At 39.3% G+C, this 22,906-nt stretch overlaps 1 protein-coding gene and 1 pseudogene across 15 annotated transcripts in view; both read right to left on the bottom strand.

Annotated features, from left to right (window-relative positions):
- Positions 1–22,906, bottom strand: part of NCOR1 (nuclear receptor corepressor 1) — a 203,810-nt gene that overhangs the window by 93,954 nt on the left and 86,950 nt on the right. For all 15 annotated transcript variants that reach the window (XM_053568551.1, XM_053568563.1, XM_053568559.1 and 12 more), the window contains 4 exons: positions 22,587–22,677; positions 7,415–7,593; positions 6,853–6,907; positions 6,078–6,179 (listed from right to left, as the gene is read on the bottom strand). In XM_053568551.1, the coding sequence (XP_053424526.1) occupies positions 6,078–6,179; positions 6,853–6,907; positions 7,415–7,593; positions 22,587–22,677 (427 nt within the window). The remainder of the gene's footprint in view (positions 1–6,077; positions 6,180–6,852; positions 6,908–7,414; positions 7,594–22,586; positions 22,678–22,906) is intronic.
- On the bottom strand, positions 1,644–5,720 carry LOC128569905 (pre-mRNA-splicing factor CWC22 homolog; annotated as a pseudogene).

Below are 22,906 nucleotides of genomic sequence, written 5' to 3'. Positions count from 1 at the left end.
TCACAGCTCACAGCAACCTCCAACTCCTAGGCCTATGCGATTCTCTTGCTTCAGCCTTCCGCGTAGCTGGGACCACAGGTACCCGCCACAATGCTAGGCTACTTTTTTGTTGCGGGTTGGCTGGGGCCGGGTTTGAACCTGCCACCCTCGGTATATGGGGCTGACGCTCTACCCACTGAGACACAGGCGCCGCCCGAAGGATATGTTTTCTAACAATGACTTGCTTTCCAAATAGGTAAGCAAGTTCCCATGGCAGTAGCACAGTAATTCCATATGCAGTGACAGACTTGCTAGATGGGAGTTTATGCTGGACGAGGGAAGAAATTTTTACTTCTAACAAAAACAATATACATAGAATCAAATTACTACTTGGCATGTTATTTATAATTCTAGATCTTAAGAGTAGTTTTTGGTTTTCAATCTGCAATATGCATTCACTGCTTCAACTAAAATACTTACTTTTCATGGAATTCTAATAAGTTGAACTACAAAAATGGTTTAGGGCGGTATCTAACAATTTTGAAAAACAAATTAAAATTTCTGCCAATCATCTTCAAACATAATTTTCACAAAAAAATAAATATCTTCCTCATTGTCCTATAATTTTAAGACTAAAACTCATTTTCAAAGTAAGTAACACACAAGGTTTTCCACGGCAACATCAGGTTAAAAAGAAAAATCAAGCTTCACAAATTTGTAATCTATCAATATCATACTGTACATTCATCAGCTAAATAAAAATTACTTCCCATGGGGAATGGTTGGGAGTAGGAAGAATAGAAACCGAAAGGCTCAAGTACAAACTTCAGCAGAACTCTACAGAATCCTGAAGGAAATTTGCCACAAAGGCTGAGGGATCATCTCAGGTAATTCCTCCTGGTTGGAACTTGACTGGATAATAGAGCAGTAAGGTGATTTTCAAATTAGTTGGGTCTCTATATCCACCAGGTTAAAATCAAGAAGGTTGACATACAGATCTTGAAATTCTTAACCTTGTAACTAATTTTTTTTTCAATGAGTATCTGATCAGTTTATTCACAAAATATAAGCAAGACTTACATCCTTTTCTGGTGAAACTGTTCAGATAATTTTATGGGGAGAGCCTTGAGATGTATCAGTTATAAAACAAGTTATAAAGAAAACATCTAAAAATTTACAAATATAGGCGGCGCCTGTGGTTCAGCGGGTAGGGCGCCGGCACCATATGCCGAGGGTGGCGGGTTCAAACCCAGCCCCGGCCAAACTGCAACAAAAAAATAGCCGGGCGTTGTGGCGGGTGCCTGTAGTCCCAGCTACTCGGGAGGCTGAGGCAAGAGACTCGCTTAAGCCCAGGAGTTGGAGGTTGCTGTGAGCTGTGTGACGCCACGGCACTCTACCAAGGGCGATAAGGTGAGACTCTGTCTCTACAAAAAAAAAAAAAATTTTTACAAATATAAATCAGTCCTTTATACAAGAATTCTCTACAAAGTTCACCGATCAATGTAAAAAATAATCTGTTTCAACCTAATATAAGGCATGCCCAGGTTATGTCATTTTGTAGAATTATTTTTGCTTTGTGGGAGACGTTTCTCTTCGCCGATCCTGATTTTTCCTTGATTCTCTGGAATGTTCAGCATTATCTGCTAGATTTTTCCCAATGCCTCTCTGCACCATTCTGATACCTATCTTCATCACTTCTAGAGCCTGAATGCTTTCTGCTTCCCTTGACTTTGATCTATCTCTTCTTCTAAAATTTTCACTGTCCTTATTTTGATGTCTGTGCTTCTCATTTTCAGAAAATGAATTTCTTCTCTCTCCTTTCTGTGATCACCACGTTTGTTCTCCAAATCTCTGTGCATTTCTTGATCTCTGTCATTCACAACTCCACTGTCATTATTTCACTCAGGGGGAACTCTTCTATTGGACATGTACTTTGTTATGGGATCTCTCCCATTTGAATCTCTTGAATGCCCATCTCTGTTTTACTCAGTCCTTGTTTCCTGGTGCCTGTGTTGTAGTCTTCTTTCTTCAGGTTTTCCGTCATTTATTTGTTGGCTCCTGACCAATTTATCTACTTCTTTACTTCTGGTCTTCCTCTGTCTCTTCTTCCTTTTATCTTTAGCTGAGGCAGAGCCGGGACTGCTGGTCGATTGAAGAATCACTCTCTTCACTGGAAGACGCTGAGCTGCTATTGCTGCTGGTCAGAATCAGAGTCGGAGGAGTCAGACTCTGAAAAGGAGGATGCTAAAAGAGGAAGAGGATGGGGAGGATTTATTTTTCTCAACATCTGGTTTCTGTGCCATGATGACCTTCGGCGTATTTTTGAGATGCTTACGCAATTCATCTGTTAAACCCCCAAGACCTATCGAAGTAAAGAAGTTGATGGCAAATGGAGTGTTTCTTGGATTATCTCGGGGTAATAATCCTTCCAAGAATGGCTGTAGAGTTTCATCCTTTAATTTTGCATGAAGTTTAGGGAGACTCATGTATTCATAGTTCCTGGAAAAATATTTTCACAAAACCTCTACTGGACGATGTGGTGGTTTCTTCACTCAGTTTTATACATTCAAAAACACTCCATGGAAGTGAATCAGTATATAAAAGGTGAGCAAACATCTTGGCAACATTTCTCAATTTGTTCATTCCCAAGTGATGGATGGTATCATATTGTTCTCTGAATATACTTTCGAAGGATCCCATGTACTCTTTTTAGCATGCAAAATCTCCCAGCTAATAAGCCAAAAAAATTCTCATATGTTCTTTGCTGAGCACAGCAATCAAGTATCATGTTGCAGAGTTCTTTTGTTTGACTTTCAGGGAATTCCATGTTCAGCAATTTGTGAGCACATTCTTCAAAATCTAAACTTGACCGAATAGCAAGATAAATTGTATGACGAAATGAGACCAGACTACTTTCTGTTTTGTCATGAGTAGTCACTTTTGGTCCTTCTTCATCTTCTTCTCCCTCTTCCTCCTCACTACTTCCAGCATCTTGGTCTGTGTTTGAATCACTGTCTCCCTCATCAAGAATTTCCTTCTTAATAGTTTTGTACTTCTCTTTATTCTCCATAAAATTAGGATCCATCTGGAACACATTAAGAACCTCTTCTAGGTTGTAGTCATCCTCCAAAGGGAGCATATGGGTGAACTGATCATCTTCCTCCACTAATTCAAGTCCTTCTAGGATAACGGGGTGGTCCTTGAATCCATCCTTCCATACAGCAAACATTACTTCAATCAAATATTGAACTCCTTTATCAATTTCAGACTCATGCAGAATGTTTCAAAGGCATTCAAATATAGCATTGATTCCTCTTGGTGACACTTGTGTTAATTTCAGGCCACATTCCTTGAGAAAACCGATAGCTACTTCAACACTATTATCTGTTGGTCTTTCCAGGAGCAAAGTGAGCATCTCTAAGCATAACACCTCGTGTGCCACATTTTGGTTAATAAGATGTGCTGCATTATTTTGAAGCAGTCAGGCAAAGTTGCTTATCATTTCTTCGATACCCTTTTTGAAAATTAAGAATTAATCTTCTGAGGATTAATTCACCAATTTGTGGAAATTTTGAGTTGATAATTGCCACTAATGCTGCATAAACATGGGTGAATATTGGAGATGCACTGTGTGCTTGTAAAACAGATCTGGACAGCAGACCTCTTCCTCCAACTATATTTTCTTGAAGAAGCTCCTGAATAATAAACCTTAGATTGGAAATGTTGACTTTGTTGATAAGACCATTGATCGACTTCTTTAGGGCCTCCCAGCTCATCCTCTGGAATGCTGAGCTGTTTTTATCTGTAATCTGTTCTCGCATCATCCTGAGCTTTGCAGGGGGAATATATGCTCTACCAGTGCAAGTCAGGAGAGGATCCGGCTCATCTTTTCTCTTCTTTGCAGGAGGTTCATCCTGAGCACAGGAACTCTGGGTTACTGACGGTTCTGGGAGTCTTCTCCCTGGAGATGGAGATTTCCGCGACCTTTTCCGATCCGCATTTCTTCCTCTTTCTCTGCGTATTTCTCGGTCTCTATTTCGTGACTCCATGCTACCATCATGAGAATATCCTCTTCTCGAATGCTCACGGTCTGACCTGCTATAATCAAAGTAATCTCTATTCCATGTGAATCTTTCTTGTTCTACATATCTGACTTCTGGAGAGGAGGTCCTCTGATATGAATTGTGGTTTTCCCTTCTGTCATGACGAGAAGAATGTTTTATCTATGCCACACTACTTTTCATTTTCTGTTGTGGTTGATAAATAAATCAAAGATTCCTCAAATTGGTCCAAGTACTCAATGGTCTGATTCCTTGACAGTTTACTTCTTCTGTCTGCAAGTATCACCTGAAGCTCCATTGCACCGCCATTACACTGGATGTGTGTCACTTGATTTTTACGGTTCTTTTCCTAATTCTAGAGGATATCTGCATGTTGTGGAACCTGGCTGCATTCTAGCAATGAAATTAATCCAGCTGATCCTTGAGTCCTCACAGCTCCTTTTCTGTAACTAATTTTTTTTAAAAGAAGACTTTCTGAACTTTTTTCTTTCTTTCTTTTTTTTCTTATCTTTTTTTATTTTTTTCTGTTCTTCCTTTAGCGATTCTCTTTCCTTTGCCTCCCAAGTAGCTGGGATTACAGACGCCCGCCTTTTGTGTGTGTGGTAGAGACGGGGTTTCACTCTGGCTCACTCACTCCTGCTCATACTGGTCTCAAACCTCCGAGCTCAGGAAATCCACCCGCCTCGGCCTCCCACAGTGCTGGGACTACAGGCGTGAGCCACCACGCCCGGCCTGAACTTTTTTTCTCTGCAGCAAATTCTACGTTTCTAACTCAGGTCTTCTGTCTACACTCTAGATTCATTTATCTAACCATTCACTTTTTTTGACATCTCACTACTTGAACTCCAATAGATACATGTACCTGATGAAGCTCAGCCATGCCCAGATTTCCCCTCAAAACCTGCTCCTTTCTTCTGAGAAGAGGCATGCATGCGTTCATGCATGATTACATACACACTACATAAATAAGTGAAACTCTGGTGCTCCTTCATAACTCCATGAGCCATACACAACTGATAACCTTGATTATTCTTTCTCTCCTTCTCACAATCAATCCATCAGCAAAACCTGTTGGTTTTACCTTCAAAAATATATATCCAGAAACTGAGTGATGCTGTTGATTTTACCTTCAAAAATATTCTCAGAAACTAGGGTGGCGCCTGTGGCTCAGTGAGTAGGGCGCCAGTCCCATATACCGAGGGTGGTGGGTTTGAACCCAGCCCCAGCCAAACTGCAACAACGAAACAATAGCCAGGCGATGGCCGGTGCCTATGGCTCAAAAGAGTAGGGTGCCGTCCCCATATGCCGGAGGTGGCAGGTTCAAACCCAGCCCCAGCCAAAAACTGGGAAAAAAAAAAAAAAATCTCAGAAACTGATTAGTTCTACCCACCTCCCCATTATAGTGTAGGTCCAAGTCACTGGGAAATACTGTTTCCTAAGAATATGTCATCACACTTGTGAGGTGGAACCATTCTACAGGAAACAATGACCCCAAAAATATAAAAAGGGTACCTTTTTATAACTGTGTCAAATAACATGTGTTTGGTGACCGGGGCCTAGCAAACAAAGAAATGGACCAAGACTTTGCCACAGTGAAAGGATGGCTATGTGGGGAAACTAGAAGAGATTTAGGAATTCTAATAAACAGTTATAGCTGTCAGAGTACATGTACGCAAGTCCATATTGCAACAGCTACCTATGTGTGGAGAGCAAAGGGCAAAGGCATTAGTGCAACAGCCTCACTGTTAATGCACACAAGAACTGTGATGGCTGATCAATTATTTGGAGGAAACCATTTGTAAGTACTAAGTAGAATAGTAAAACTTTTCTAATGAATTTTATCACACAGGAAACCTGAACTATATCCCAAATAGAAAACAGAATATATTAAATATATATTAAAATCAAAATAATTATAATAATTTAGCAGAAACAATCTCTCAACTATACATTAAGTATAAGACTCCTATTATAATATTTTTTGTCTTCTTATTCCCACCAACCTTGACACATCTTTCACAAAGTAATGAAACACACCTGATTTCTGCCTCTGCGTTTTCCATAATTCCTTCTTACTAGAGCTTTATAATTCTCATTTTTCTTCGTTAAATAGTAATATAAAACACAATCTGGAACACTCTGTTAAGGAAAAAAATTCTCTCTGAGGATCCAATGAAGTAAGAATTAATAAAAATCAAATAATACATTCAAGGAAATATTCTGAGATTCTTTACGTACAAACTAAAGTGAAACATACATGGCTGGCATTTTAAGACATATCAAGGCTCTAAAAAATATTTACATTATATCTACTATTTTAAAGAAAAGTTATAGTTATCTTACTCCAAATTACATTAAAGATATCAGGAACATTTAAGTAGTTTCTTATTAACCAGTAAGTAAATTCTCTTTCTTACTTTATGTATGTAAATATTCAAAATGTCTCTCTAAATATTTTCCCCACAAACATTAAAGCCAATTGTAACAAAATCCAGGGGAAATCAACACTGACATTTTAATTAGAGATTTAATGAGGTTCAAAAAGCACTGTAATCTATGTGTTTCTAGGGCAATATAAGGTCAGAGAGGTCATTTTCCATTAACCACAAATATTATTTCTGTGTTCCATGTTAGGATTTCTGTCATAATTTAATTTTAATTATCACCATGTTAATCACATGAGAATCTTTTCTGTATCAAGTCCTTTGCAAAATCAGTTCTACTGAGCTATTTCTCCATGTTAGAGCACAAAAATTTCAACGTAACAACAGTCACAAACCTATAAACGTTCGCAGTGCAAACCATCTCTTACCTTCCTTTCCAAGTAGGATGCAATTAGTCCAAAGTTTTTTGGATGCTGGATAAACCTGAGTAAAAAAATGAAAAACAAAAGCACACGCACACACAAATATTTTAATAATTTAAAAAGAAAAAAGAACACTTGGGAAAAGAAATATTATGTACAAACTAATTTCCTAGTGATTCTTAACTGCCAATCTGAAGAACAAATACAGAATCATTGAGGACTTTTAATAAAGGACACAGATTCCTGGGCACCATCCACCAGGAACTGATGGGACTGGCTTATAGTAAAACACAGAAATGTATATTTTACAAAAGTTCCCCAAAGTGATTCAGATAGCACCTAAATTTGGGAATCATTCTTAACATGATTCCCATAACCCCAGTTCTTACCTATTTCCCCACCTATAAATTTATGGGAAGATCAATAATCTCTAATCCCTATAGTATATATTCAAATGACAAAATGAGGCCAAGTTTTTGTTGAAACACTTCAATTTACAAGTAAATGTAAGCACTTTTTACTGACTTAAGTACACTTCTATTAGAGAGTAATTTAAAATTTAAATTACTTGTCCTTAAAGATCTCCTTCTCATGGTCAGTCCAAACATTCATGAACTGCCTATCTTTATAAACTTTCATAGGGTCCTCCATAAGCCCATTCATATTAATGAACTTGACCCGTCTTTGTTCTGCATCAAACATCATAGGTGGAATTACAGAGAGCTGCCGCATTTGTTTTTCATTATTCTGCAAATAAACAAACAAAAGCAATTTACTTAGAATAAAATTTAAAGTAGAAAATTATAGAGGGCCATAGACCAATGCTCTTGATACACACTAAAAAACCACATATTTAGTTTAATGACAATAGCAATGTTTATCACAGCATCTAACATATAGTCATTACTAATATATCTGTAATTATTCATTGAATAAATTACAGAGGCAAAAAGTATACATATCATTTTTTAAAATCCACTACTTAGATAAGAATTCATTTCTTACATGAGGCTAATGCTTAATAAAAATTTAGACCTAGAAGATAAAAGGTAATGTCCAGTTCATTGAAATTGTGACCTTATCAGGCATGTAATCACGCAGTGTTATTTAAAAAGTCTCAACAACAAAAATAAATAAATAAATAAGTAAAAATAAAAAGTCTCAAAAGGGCGGTGCCTGTAGCTCAGTGGATAGGGCGCCACCCCCATATACCAAGGGTGGCAGGTTTAAACTGGGCCCTGGCCAAACTGCAACAAAAAAGCCAGGTGTTGTGGCAGGCGCCTGTAGTCCCAGCTACTAGGGAGGCTGAGGCAAGAGAATCGCCTACGCCTAGGACTGGACGTTGCTGTAAGCTGTGATGCCATAGCACTCTACTGAGGGCAACAAAGTGAAACTGTCTCCAAAAAAAAATAAAAGAAAAAAGAAAAAGTCTCAACGTTATTTTAGAGAACAAATCCTAATGTCATTTTAAAGAACAATAAATAGAAAAGTAAGCAAACAGGCACAAATTAATCTTAATACTATTAAATACTTCTTCCTAATTTTACATAATCTTTATGAAATTTTTATTATTCTTAGAATTTAAGCTAATTTCAACTAAAACTTTGTTACACCTAAACAAGTTTAACTGGGTAAGTTTATAAGGATAAGCCTCCATGAAAAAATTTTTTTACCAAAATTGAAAGTATTTACCCAAATATAAGATTTTTCCTAATCAAAGTGGATATTACCTAACAGTTAAGTCCTTACAAAGTCTCTGATTTCATAGGGTACTCTCAATCAGTTTGAATACCAAAGTGTTTGAGACAGGGACATGACTTCAACTACATTTGGACGCTTACAGATGTCTCCTAATAGAATCAGGTGAAAAGCAAGCAAATAAATTGAACGGATTTACTGCGCCTGTGGCTCAGTAGATAGGGCACCGGCCCCATATACCGAGGGTGGTGGGTTCAAACTCGACCCTGGCCAAACTGCAACAACAACAACAAAAAAAGCCAGGCATTGTGGTGGGTGCCTATAGTCCCAGCTACTCGGGAGGCTTAGGGAAGGGAATTCCCTAAGCCCGGGAGCTGGAGGTTGCTGTGAGCTGTAACGCCATGGCACTCTACTGAGGGCAATAGAGTGAGACTCTGTCTCTACCAAAAAAAAAAAAAAAAAAAAATTAAAGAGATTCACTCATCATTATAGACATGGTTACATATTCCAAAGGCTGGATGTCATTTCAATTATGCATTTTAAAGATAAATTTTATTTTATTTATTTTCTTTTTTGAGACAGAGTCTCACTATGTCACCCACGGTAGAGTGCCATGGCATCACAGCTCACAGCAACCTCAAATTCTTAGGCTTAAGAGACTCTCTTGCGTCAGCCTCCCGAGTTGCTGGGACTACAGGCACCTGCCACAATGCCCAGCTATTTTTTTGCTGTAGTTGTTATTGTTATTTGGCAGGCCCGGGCAGGGTTCGAACCCACCAGCCCTGGTGTATATGGCTAGCGCCCTAGCCACTGAGCTACAGGTGCCAAACCTAGAGAAAATTTTTAAAGCAACAAAGAATAAGTAGTTACATTTTAAAACTCCTGAATATATTGGTACAAGAGAAATGAAAAGTCCACTTACCCTGATGTTATGCAATATCATGTGCATTATGTATTTATGGTTTCAGATGAAATTTTCCAAGGACAGCAACATAAATATATTCCAAAAGAAGTGTATCTCAAACAACTTGGAAAGAAGTGAAGATGGTGTGTTCTAAGATGTGTTTGATGACAAAAAGTGGGTTTAGAAAGGACTAAAACCCTGACCTTACACAACAATGCACTGAAATGCTTGAGTAAAACTGCCCCACAATGTGTGGGATATGTCTTTCTGACTGAATATTATAACTGTCCCTTAAAAGACTGTGTATTGCAGTGGACCAAAAATCATTATAGTTTTTCTCTTTGGGAAAGGAGGATATCAGAAGTGAGAAAGGAGGAAAAAACCCACCTGCAAAGGTCTACTTTGATGGTACAACAATAATCTGAGATGTAAGGTGGTTAAAGGAATTCTTAAATATAGTTTAGACTGTTTTCCACCTCTTCCAGACCTAGCGTGACTAGAATCTGACATATAACAATTTATAAAAACATACACCTTCAGTCAGACACGAATGCAAAATAAGTTACCATAATCAAATACGGATTGAATCCTACCACAAACATCAATGTACAAATAGGCAATTTTTTCACCCTGGAAGAAAATTCAGTCTATGTTTTTTATAAGACTTAGACTAAATGAATACTATATGACTAATGTACAAACTGATTAAAAAGCTTTCCCTCTCACACAAGTAATCTAACTTCTTAAAATCAAGCAACTTGATGGTTTAATTCTCCACTGTATTCCCAATGCCTAGAAGTTTGGGACCAAATAGAGAAGATGAAAATATTTGGTGAAGGGATGACCTTGATTAAATGTAGATATGGAAAAGAATTTACACTTCCAGAGTCAGATTGTCTGGGTTGGACATCTAGTATCACTGTTTGTTTGTGACCTTGAGCAAATGATTTAACCTGCAGCTGCTGTGTTTTAGATTTTTCATTTACAAAACAGACTCGATTACACCCTCTTACCTGACTACTTATCAGAATTTTCAGAGTTTAAACAAGATAATAAAGTACTTATCACAGCTACCAAATTTATGTAGTAATTTACCTTTAACACTTCCTCTTTTCAAAAAAGCAAATATGTAATAAATCAACCACAACCCAAACCAACAGTACCCAAAGAAAGAGAAAAACAATGACCAAATTACATAGTAGTAAAGGGGGGAACACAGGAAATTCATGACACTGCTTTTTACTTTTGAATGTGCTCACAGTATATAAACAAGGATTTTACTTATCGAAATTTCTAAATCATTCGATATTTTAGATTAATTCCACCTCACTCCACTGAATTTTACAAATAAAGTGTTAACTACATATTTAAGTCCTCAATATTTTAATATATTTATTTACTTTTAATATTTACTTTGAAATACGTAGCACTTTATGGTCTTTTGGTAAAGAAAAAGTAAAATATATAGCCCTATAATAACTATCTTAACTCAATAAATAGTAGATAGCTTTTTGCCTAACATTAAAAAATAGTATGAACATAGCTAAGATGATTCAGTGTTAAAAGACTAAAATTTATTATTATTCTGTATTTATTAATATGTTACTAAACATCAGGCATTGGGGATTCAAAGATGGTATATCCCAAAGATATAACTACCATACTAATTAAGATAATACTCTTGAGGTCTAGCGCAGGGACTCATGCCTGTAATCCTAGCACTCTGGGAGGCCTAGGAAGGCAGATTACTTGAGCTCAGGAGTTTGAGAACAGCCTGAGCAATGGCGAGACCTCGTCTCTACTAAAAATAGAAAAACTAGCCAGACATGGTGACACATGCCTGTAGTCCCAGCTACCTGGAGGCAAAAGGATCACCAGAACCCAAGAGTTTGAGGTTGCTGTGAACTATGACATCAGGGTACTATATACCCTGGTGACACAGTGAGACCCTATCTCAAAAAAGAAAGAAAGAAAAAAGAAAATAATACTCTGGCTGATCATAAACAGTTATTAAATGAAAGATAAACAATACAAATAAAGTGAGACTAATGTTGATTAGATGTTGATTAGTTCTGTTTGGAGAAAAATGAGTGAGAAGCGTGACAAGGGTGGAAATACTGCTGTTAGGCCTGAATGACATATTCTTCAAATGCATATCTTGGTCAGTAATTATTAACTACTTCATAATCTTACTAATTCTGCTCTTGACACAGACAAAAAGCCTGAAGAACAAAGTAAATCTACTCATTACAAAAGCGTGAGCAGTTTACTGGCAGCAGCAGTTTTCTGGCTTGAGGGGATAAAGAGCAGTTCAGAAAGGCCTGAGCCTTAAGGTATAATCTAAACCTTAAAGATTAGCAAAATAGGGAGAGAGCAGGATGGAGTAAGGAAAGCCTATGCAACACTGTGGGAAACTGAGAAAAACTTCCTTCAAAGTGAAATAAAGTAGTATCGGCATTTAAAAAATGACTGAAACACACATGGTTTCAGTTTGCACTGTAGACAACTGCAGGGTACTATCTGTCTGACTAGAAGTGGCTTCACATGTCTCCATGAAACCTGTAGAAAGAAGCTGTGTTGTCAGCTCCATCTGAAAGGATTCAAAAGTCCTGTGATTTGGAGGATTCAAACGTCCTGTGACTTGGAGTGGCAACTGCCATGATGGTAAAGGAACTTGCCAAAACTAACCTCCAGGGATTCCATGGGAAGAAGTTGTGGAGCAGAACACAATGGCAGAGAGCAACCCCCTAAAGGCTTGGAGTCCAGCAAGAAGGGTAAATGGAGGTTTCTTTCTGCCTCCACAGCATCTCTGGCAGTCACTGGGCTCCAGAGCTGCTGGCTCTTTATCCCCACAAGCCAGAAAACTGCTGCTACCAGTGAACTGGGGACTTCTTGAGGACGAACACCAGGCTGCTGGTGCCCTCGGGACACTTCCTGACACAACACACCTGAGCTAAAATGGCAGGTTCCATATTGCGTCTCACCCACCTGGTACCTCTGCCCTCCCCAGGAGACTTCAGCTCATCAGTTTTTGTCTCTCTTGTTCCTACACAAACATTTCCCAAATCTGGCCCAAACTGATAAGAGCCATGGGAGCCTAGAGGGCCCCAAGGGATATGCATTACCCCAGAGCCCAGACATCCTGGGCTGCCTTCTGGACAGGGGGACAGAGATGACTAGAGTGCCAGCTGTCTCCCATTCTGCTCTTTCTTTCTTCCCCGTCTGCAGAGAGAGGGTGAGCAGCAATTTGCAGACATTGCGTTTCCTCTGGTTGGTATATCTACCATAATGGGACTTTCACAAACAGTGGGGCTCAGGCCTTTTTGAACTATTCTTTTACCCTTTACTTCCTCCAAGTGGGGCTGCCAAGAAAGACAATTATACCACAGTGCCAAGGCTTCCACACAAAGAGGGGCTCAGGCCTTGACTGAGTCCTGCAGAGGACTGAGGGTCCTGCAGAGGACTGAGGGATGCCTGAACTGTAAGCTCCCTGCCTGTCAGCCCTCCTGGGTACCACATGCCTGGTGACTCCATGAGTGCAGGATGTGCCCAAAGCAGAAGGACATCAAACTTGCTTGGATCACCTGTGAACAATGTGGGGCCAGTGTGCTTCTCCCTGGCAAGGTCAGGGATTGATCTTTGGGATCCAGAGACAGGTTGCAGGCCAGATCCCACACCCCTACCCAGCTGCACCAAGGCTCCCTCTCCTGGGGAAGAGTGTAAGCACTTACCTGAGGTGCCAGGGCCCCACCCACTACCTGAAGCAATCAAGTGCTTCTCTTGAAGGACTAGAACTGGTCACAGAAACAAAAAACAACACTGCAACATATTCCTTCTGGTGAGCACCACCTATTGTCAGGGAGGTCGATTTGCACACACTTTACAGTATTTACTGACTCAATCATAAAGGGTGTAGTTGAGCTTCACCTACAAACACCAGCCCCTCCCTCAGAGATTAAACTGGATGTGCCACTATCTAATCAAAAGGAAATCCAAAAATAAGAAGCAAAAGCTGCTCCAGATAAGAGGAAATCAGCAAAACATCTCTGGATACATGAAAAATTCAGAGTGAAAGGATAACCCCCCAAAAGAAAACAATAACTCTGTATTGTTGGAAATTAACCAAAATGAGAATATTGAAATGACTGATACAGAATTCCAAATATGAATTATAAGTAAGCTCAATGAAATACGGGTGAAAACAGAAACCACAAAATGAATGCAAGAAATTAATAAAGAAATAAGATTATTTTTAAAAATCAAGCAGAGTTTCTGAAAATGAAAGATTTACTCAAAAATACAAAGCATGGCTAGGTGCCTGTAGCACAGTGGTTACGGCACCAGCCACATACACTGAGGCTGGCAGGAGGCTGGCAGGTTCAAACCCAGCCCGGGCCAGCTAAACAACAATGACAACTGCAACAAAATATAACCGGACATTTTGGGGGGCAACTGTAGACCCAGCTACTTGGGAGGCTGAGGCAAGAGAATCCCTTGAGCCCAAGAGTCTGAGGTTGCTGTGCACTGTGACGCCACGGCACTCTACTGAGGGCAAAATAGTGAGACTTTGTCTCAAAAATAAAATAAAATAAAATACAAAACACAGTGGAAAGCCTTAAGAATAGATAAGACAAAAGGAAGAGTCTCAGAAATAGACGACAAGAACCTGTGAAGCAAAGAAGCCTGTCAAAGAGAAAGAACGAAGAGGAATGAACAAAACCTACAAGACATCCGGGATAATGTAAAGAGCCCTAGTAAGAATCGTGGACAACCAGAGAGTGAAGAATTCAAACTCAAGGGCTGGAAAACCTGTTTGAGGTTATACTTGAGGAAAATTTCCCATGTCTTGCTAGAAATCTAGACATCCAAAACCTAGAAGCACAACAGACTCCTGGGAGATTCATCGCCAAAGTTAACATGAAAGAGGAACTCCTACCAACTGTAAGGCAAAAGCATCAGGCAACTTACAAAGGAAAACCCATCAGACTAACTGAAGACTTCTCAACTGAGATCTTACAAACCCGAAGGGACTGGGACCCCCTTCTCAATCTCCTCAAACAGAGTAATGACCAGCCCAGAATTTTGTATCATGCAACATTAAGGTTCTTATATGAGGGAGAAATAAAGACTTTCTCGGACAAGAAAATGCTAAGGAAATTTGTCAAGACCAGGCTTGCCCTGCAGGAAGTACTCACATCTGCATTCCATATTGATCAGCACAACAGACATTCACCAATGCAAAACAATCCAAATGCTAAAGTTCACAGCCAAGATACCACAATGGCTCAAGAAATAAAACAAAGTAATAAAGTTCTATGCCAATAGGACAAACAGAAATCCACCTCACTTATCAATTCTTTAAATAAATGTGAATTGCTTGAACTCCCCACTAAAGAGACATAGGCTGGCTGAAAGGATAAGAAAATACAAGTCAGGTATCTGCTGTCTCCAGGAAACATACCTAACTCACAAGAGGTAGAAAACCATATTCCATGCAAATGGAAACCAAAAGGAAGCTGGGGTAGCCATTCTCATATCAGATAATAATAGACTTCAAATCAACAAAACAAAAGTAAAGACAAAGACAGTCATACATACTGGTGAAAGAAACAATTTAACACAAGATATAATAATCCTAAATATCTATATACCTAACACAGATGCACCAAGATTTATAAAGCAAATCTTACTGGACTGACACAAAATGATAAACAGCACTGTACTAGCCAGAACTTTCAATACTCCATTGACAGAATGAGACAGATCATCCAAGCAAAAAATAAGCAAAGAAATAATGGACTTAAACAGGGCACTAGAACAAATGGGCCTCAGAGATATTTACAGAATATTCTACCCCTAAACTACTGAATACACATTCTTCTCTCAGCTCACAGAACATTCTCTAACATTGATCACATCCTAGGCCACAAAACATATCTCAATAAATCTAAAATAAAATAGAAATTATACCGTGTGTCTTCTCAGACCACAGTGAAATAAAATTAGAAATCAATTCCAACAGAAAAACTAAATGCTACACAAAGTCATGGAAATTAAACAACTTACTGCTGAACAATTACTGGGTGAGGGAAGAAATTAAGTTCGGAATCAAAAGATTCTTTAAACTAAAAGGGGACACAAGTTATTGAAATCTGTAGGATGCTATAAAAGCAGTCCTAAGAGGAAATTCATAGCCTTAAATCCATATATTCAAAAGACAGAAAGATCACATATCAACAATGCAATGAATTCTCAAGGAACTGGAAAAGAGCAAACTAATCTCAAACCCAGCAAAAGAAAACAAATAAGTACCATCAAAGCAAAACTAAATGAAATCAGTTCCAAAAGAATTATACAGTAGATTAATAAAATAAACAGTTAGTTCTTTGAAAACAAAAACTAAAGTGGTGGGCCTCTTGCTAGAATAACCAGAAACACAAAAGACTCCAATAAACTCAATCAGAAATGAAAAAAGAAATATTATAATAACTGATACCATGGAAATACAAAACATCATCTCAATACTATAAAAATCTATATGCACGGGCAGCGCCTGTGGCTCAGTGTGTAGGGTGTCATCTCCATACACCAAGGGTGGGAGGTTCAAACCCGGCCCTGGCCAAACTGCAACAAAAAATAGCTGGGCGTTGTGGCAGGCGTCTGTAGTCCCAGCTACTCCAGAGGCTGAGGCAAGAGAATCACCTAAGCCCATGAGCTGGAGGTTGCTGTGAGCTGTGACGCCACAGCACTCTACCAACAGCGACAAAGAGAGACTTTGTCTCTTTTAAAAAGAAAAAAATCTCTATGCACATAAAATTTTTTTTTTTTTTTGAGACAAGAGTTTCAAGCTGTCGATCTGGGTAGAGTGCTGTGACATCATAGCTCACAGCAACCTCTAACTTGGGCTCAAGCGAATCTCTTGCCTCAGTTTTTCTATTTTCTATTTCTTGCCTCAGTAGAGATAGGGTCTAGCTTTTGCCCAGGCGGGTCTCAAAACTCGTGAGCTCAAGCAGTCCACCCACTTCGTCCTCCCAGAGTGCTAGGATTATAGGCGTGGGGCACTGCGCCCAGCCTATGCACCTAAACTTGAAAAAAATGAGGAAATGGGACAAATTCCTGGAAACACATAGCCTCCCTAGGCTCAATCAGGAAGAAATAGAACCCCTGAACAAACCAACATCAAGTAATGAAACTGAATCCGCAATAAAAATTTTCCAACAAAAAGAAGTTCCAGACAAGAAGCTTTCACAGCCAAATTTTATCAGACCCATAAAGAAGAACCAGTATGTAAAATGGAAGAAATCCTCCCCATCTCATTCTACAAAGCCAGTATCATCTTGATACCAAAGCCAAGAAAGGACACTACAAAAAAAGAAAACTATATACCAATATCCCTTATAAATATAGATTAAAAAACTCTCACTAAAATCCTAGCAAACCATATTTAGTGCACATAAAAAAAAAAAAAGAAACAAACAAACAAAAAAACCCTGATAACAACAGGACCAGAAGATAAGAAAGATGCAGAGAAACATCCTTCCCTGCATCCTCCAGAGGGAACATAGCCTTGTTGACACCTTGATTTTAGACTTTTAGTCTCTAGAACTCCGGGGTCTTGCTATGTTGCTCAGGCTCTAGAGTGCAGTGGTTATTCATAGGTGCCACTGTATTACGATGCAGCAAGTCTCAAACTTCTGGCCTCAAGCAATCCTCCCACCTCAGCCTCCAGAATAGCTGGGACTACAGGCCAGACCTTCCATGGAACCCCAGCCACTCAGCTGCAAAACCTAAATGCAATGGGAGCAATTGCATCCCAGGTTTGCAGGAGCCAATGGTGGAAACTCAACTACCAAAGTCAAGGTGAATATAGTTACTTGCAACCATGAGCAGCAAGGCCAAGACTCAACAGCCACTGCAGACACCAAGCGTGGCACCACAGGCAGCAGCAAAGGGAGCAGCGGCCAGGCAGCTCATATGTGCAGAACCTACAGGCCAGGACAAGAAGGTTTTGGGAACAGTAAATGGTTCAATGTAAGAAATGGATATGGTTTCATCGACAGGAATGACAACACCAAGTAAGATGTATTTGTAAGGCTGGGTACAAAGTGATCCTCCTGCCTCAGCCCAAGACTTTGAAGTTGCTGTCGGCTATGATGCTACTGCACTCTACTGAAAGCCACAAAGTGAGACTCTTGGTCTCAAAAGAAAATGTATTTGTACACCAGACTGCCACAAAGAAGTAACCGCAGGAAGCACCTTCACAGTGGAGGAGATAGACAGTGGAGATTGACGCTGATGAAGGGGAAAAGAGTGGGAAGGCAGCAAATGTTACAGGACCTGGTGGAGTTCCACTTCAGGCCCGTAAATATGCAGCAGACCATAAACATGGATGCCATCCATGCAGCGGGAGTCCTCCATGCAATTACCAGCAGAATTAACAGAATAGTGACAGTGGGGAAGAGCAAGAAGAGAATGAAGGAGTGATGTGGGAGCACTCCTGAAGGCCAGGTCCAAAAACACTGGTCCTGCTGCAGGCAAAGGTTCCCATCTTATTTCATGCAGAGACCCTATGGTAACCACCACAGTATTCCAACCCTCCTGGGCAGGGAGAATTGACGGAGGGTGCTAACAACCACGGTGCAGGAGAACAGAGTAGACTAGTAAGGCAGAACAAGTATCAGGATTATAGACCATGATTCCACAGGCACCCTCCTCACCAAAGACAGCCCAGAGAAGGTTCTGCAACAGAACCCCTCTTAGCACTTCTCTCATGTGCGGCAGCATTAGCGTATCCTTAGGCATTTTAGAGATCTGGCTGGGGGAAAGTTGAATTTAAGATACATTTTCTTTTTTTGAGACAGAACCTGGCTCTGTCATCGTGGGTACAGTGTCATGGCGTCATCATGGCTTGCTGAAACCTCAGACTTTTGGGCTCAAGGGATCCTCTTCCCTTAGCCTCCCAGGCAGCTTGGCCTTCAGGCATCCACCATGATGCCCAGCTAAGTTTTTCTATTTTAGTAGAGATGGTGGGGGTGGGTCTCACTCTTGCTCAGACTGGTCTCCAACTCCTGAGTTTGGGCAGTCCACCCACCTCGGCCTCCCAGAGAGCTGGGATTGAGGGTGTGAGCCAGCATGCCTGGCTAAGATACATTCAGTTTGAATTAAGTAGAATATATTTATGTAGCTTGTTTTTGTCACTAGTTAAGTTTTTGCCAGTCCTCGCCGGGCAGAAGTGGCTTTCAGGAACTCTACTACAGCAAACTTAATGAGTCAAAAATGCAGAGTATTCATGGTTTATTACTGCACAAGAGATCTTGAAATGTGTTGAAATCTTGAACCTTGTACATGAAAAAAGATTGATAAGGGTTTCCCAAATCTGACAACTATCCTAAAATTCTATTTTGCATTACCAAAACAAGTTTGGAGCCAAAATAAATGTTTTAAAACTAAATAAATAAATAAATAAATAAAAATCCACTGCAACCCAGAGGGCCTCATCCCAGAGATACAATGATGATTCAACATGTGCAAATTTACAAATGTGATTCATCACATAACCAGAAGAAAAAGCAAAGACATATCATCATTTCTAGAGACGAAGAAAAAAGCATTTGACAAAATGCAGCACCCTTTTATGATAAAAACGCATAACAAAATAGCCATAGATGAAACATACCTCAAAATTACAAAAGCCATATATGACAAACTTGTAGTCAACACCATAGTGAAGGGAGAAAAATTGAGCTCTTTCCTACTTAGAACCGGAACCAGACAAGAGATGCCCACTCTCACCGTTTCTATTCAACATACTGCTGGAACTCCCAGCCAGAGCAATGAGGTAAGAGAAGGAGATCAAGGATATCCAAATGGGGAAAACCATTGGTCTTGGGCACTGTGGCTCAAAGGAGTGGGGCACTGGCCCCATATGCCGGAGGTGGCGGGTTCAAACCCAGCCCCGGCCAAAAACTGCAAAAAATTTAAAAAAAGAAAGAAAGAAAACCATTGCTCTTTGATGATGATATTATTTTATATTTAGGAAATCCTGAAGATTCTGCCAAGAGACTCCTGGAATTGATAAATAAATTTAAGAAAGTCTCAGATTACAAAATCAATGCACACAAATCAGTAGCATTCCTACTTGCCAATGACTCCATACTTTTCCTAATTGTAACAAAGGAAATAAACTATCTAAGAATAAATTTAACCAAAGGAGGTAAAAGACCTCTACAGGGAGAACTACAAAACACTGAAGAAGGAAATCACAGAGGATGTAAACAAACAGAAAAACATACCATGCTCATAATTTGGCAGAATCAACATTGTTAAAATGTTTATACTACCCAAAGTGATTTTCAGGTTCAATGCAACCCCAACTAAAATACCGCCATTTTTCTCTGACCAAAAAAAAAGATTCTGTGCTTCATATGGAACCCAAAAAGATGCCGAAGCAACCCTTAGCAAAAAGAACAAATTGGGAGGCATCAATTTTCCTGATTTAAGCCATGCTACAAGGCTACAGTAACCAAAACAGCACGGTACTGGCACAAGAACAGACACACAGACCAATGTAACAGAACCTAAAACCCAGATATAAAACCATCTGAATACTGCCATCTAATCATTAACAAAGTGGACAAAAACATCTATTGAGGAAGAGAATCTCTTTTCAATAAATGGTGCCAGGAAAACTGGAGAGCCACATGTAGAAGACTGAAACAGGACCCACACCTCTCATCACTCACAAAAATTAATTCATGATGGACAACAGACTTAAACATAAGGCATGAGATTATAAGAATTCTAGAAGAAAATGTTAGAAAAACTCCTAAAAACATTGGCCTAGGCAAAGAACTTATGAAGAAGACCCCAAAAGCAATCACAGCAACAATAAAAATAAATAAATGGGACCTGATCAAAATTAAAGTTTGTCCACAGCCAAGGAAACAATCAATAGAGTAAACAGACAAACTACTGAATGGAAGAAAATATCTGCATACTATTCATCCAACGAAAGGCTGATAACCAGAATCTACAAAGAACGCAAGCAAATCAACAAAAAAATAAATCAAACAACCCCATTAAAAAGTGGGCAAAATACATGAATAGAACACCTTTCAAAAGAAGACAGATGGCCAAAAAACAATATGAAAAAATGCTTAAAGTATATACACATCAAGGAAACGCAAATCGAAACTGCAGTGAGATATCACCTAATTCCAGTGAGAATAACTTTTATCAAAAAGTCCCAAAATAACAAATGCTGGCATGGATGAGGAGAGAGAGGAACACTGTTGGTAGAACTGCAAATTAATCCAGAAATATCTCAAAGAACTAAAAGTAGACTTACATTTGGTCCAGCAATCCCATGACTAGGTATTTATCCAAAGGAAAAAAGACACTTTATAAAAAATACACCTGCATTCAAATGCTTATAGCAGCACAATTCACAATTACAAAGAAAAAGAAACAACTAAGTGCCCAGTGGATTAAAAAAATGTGGTATATGTATACCACAGAGACTCAGCCACTAAAAATAATGGTGAACTGGCCAGTTATTATGGCTCACACCTGTAATGCTACCAGTCTGGGAGGCTGAGGCAGGTGGACTGCTTGAGCTCAGGAGTTCAAGACTAGCCTGAGCAAGAGCAAGACCCTGTCTCTACTAAAAATAGAAAAATTAGCAGCATTGTGGTAGGCACCTATAGTCCCAGGTACTCTGAAAGCTGAGGCAAGAGGATCACTTGAACCCAGGAGCTTGAGGTTGCTGTGAGCTATAATGTTAGGAGCACTCTATCCAAGGTGACAGAGTGAGACGGCCTAAAAAAAAGGTAAACTAATACCTCTTGGATTAACCTGAATGGAACTGGAGACCATTCTTGTAAGTGAAGTATCACAAGAATGGAAAAACAAACACCACATGTACTATCTATTAAATTAGAACTAATCAATAAACACTTACATGCACATAAGGAAATAATACTCAGGAAATCAAGCCAGTAGTGGGAGTGGGTAAATTCACACCTGACAGGTGCAATGCACATTAATGGGTGATAGGCACACTTATGACTTTGACTTAAACTGCACAAGAGCAACGTTTGTAATATTTTAAAAAATTTAAAAATTCATTCCAATTTAAAATCAATAGGCAAAATAGCATTCTTGTTCATGTATTAAATCTTTTTTTATTGTTGTTGCTATTGTTGTTTAGTTTAGTTTAGTTTTTGCTTGAGATGGGGCTTCTAGCACCCAGATTGGAGTGCAGCGGCACCATCATAGCTCAATACAACTTTGAACTCTTGGGGTCAAGTGATCATCCTGACTTAGCCTTTGGAGTAACTGTGACTCAGGTGCTTGTCACAATGCCCTGCAAATTTTTAAAAATTTTAAAAAAATCTTGGAGAGACAACGTTTCACCATATTTGTTGCTCGGGCTGGTCTCAAACTCCTAGCTCAAGCAATCCTCCCGCCTGAGCCCCCCAAAATTTTGGGACTACAGGCATGAACATGTGGCCCAGCTTGAGTCTCTACCATACATGGTTTTAAACTCCACACACTCACTCGCCTCTTTCAGTTTGTATTACTACACTTGCCTGGGACTATTCCGCCTTCACACAGATGCATCTGATATATAACTATCTCCAGTTCAACTCTTTCCCAGGCTCACCTGGATAGAGAGCACCATTTGGAGAACACACTACCATCTGCAAAACACATAATCCTTTGCTACTTTAGGAAATGGCACCACAGCTCTGTCCACTAACTTAGGAACCAGGGACTCCTTTAAATTTCTCTTCTTTTTCATCCTCCACACTCAACCTTTTACTTTCTATTATTACACCCTCCCATCAGTCCCCTCCGTACATCCCTACCAGTGTTACCCTGATTCAGATCCTTAGTTTTATCCTAACAGCCTCTGAACCTCTCCCCAGGTCTCCCTGCTGCTAGTTATCTTTGTAAAATGCCAATACAATTGTGTGACTGCCTTGTTTAACACCCTTCAATGGTTAATTTCAAGCCTTTGGAACAGTCTAAACTCCAGCACCAAAACGTTTCATCATTTACATATAAACAAACCCTGAGCTCATAGGTGCAGGGCTAAAATGCTTTAATAATTAACAAGTTATGTTAATTTTCTTACCTCTTGTTCAGAGAGCCCATCAATAATTTCAGAAATTTCATGCTCACTCCTGGCAATTGTGGCTGACAGACCAGCTCCCCTTTGTCCAACTCTAAATATGAGGGAGTAATTATAAATATATTTAACAGCCTTTTATAAAGAAGACATATCAATTAACTATAGATTATTTTCTCTAAATGGGACGTTTTAACCAAATCAAAGTAGGAAAAGAAACCTAAAATACTACTGAGCCACTTATTAAATTAATAATTATTTAAATGCTAAGATTGACATTTGAAGGCTGAATGCCCAATTCAAACAGCAGACCTAGTTATGTGAAT

Source organism: Nycticebus coucang, chromosome 18, assembly GCF_027406575.1.
Source record: "Nycticebus coucang isolate mNycCou1 chromosome 18, mNycCou1.pri, whole genome shotgun sequence".
Taxonomy (NCBI): domain Eukaryota; kingdom Metazoa; phylum Chordata; class Mammalia; order Primates; family Lorisidae; genus Nycticebus; species Nycticebus coucang.
This window is presented reverse-complemented; position numbering and strand designations above follow the sequence as displayed.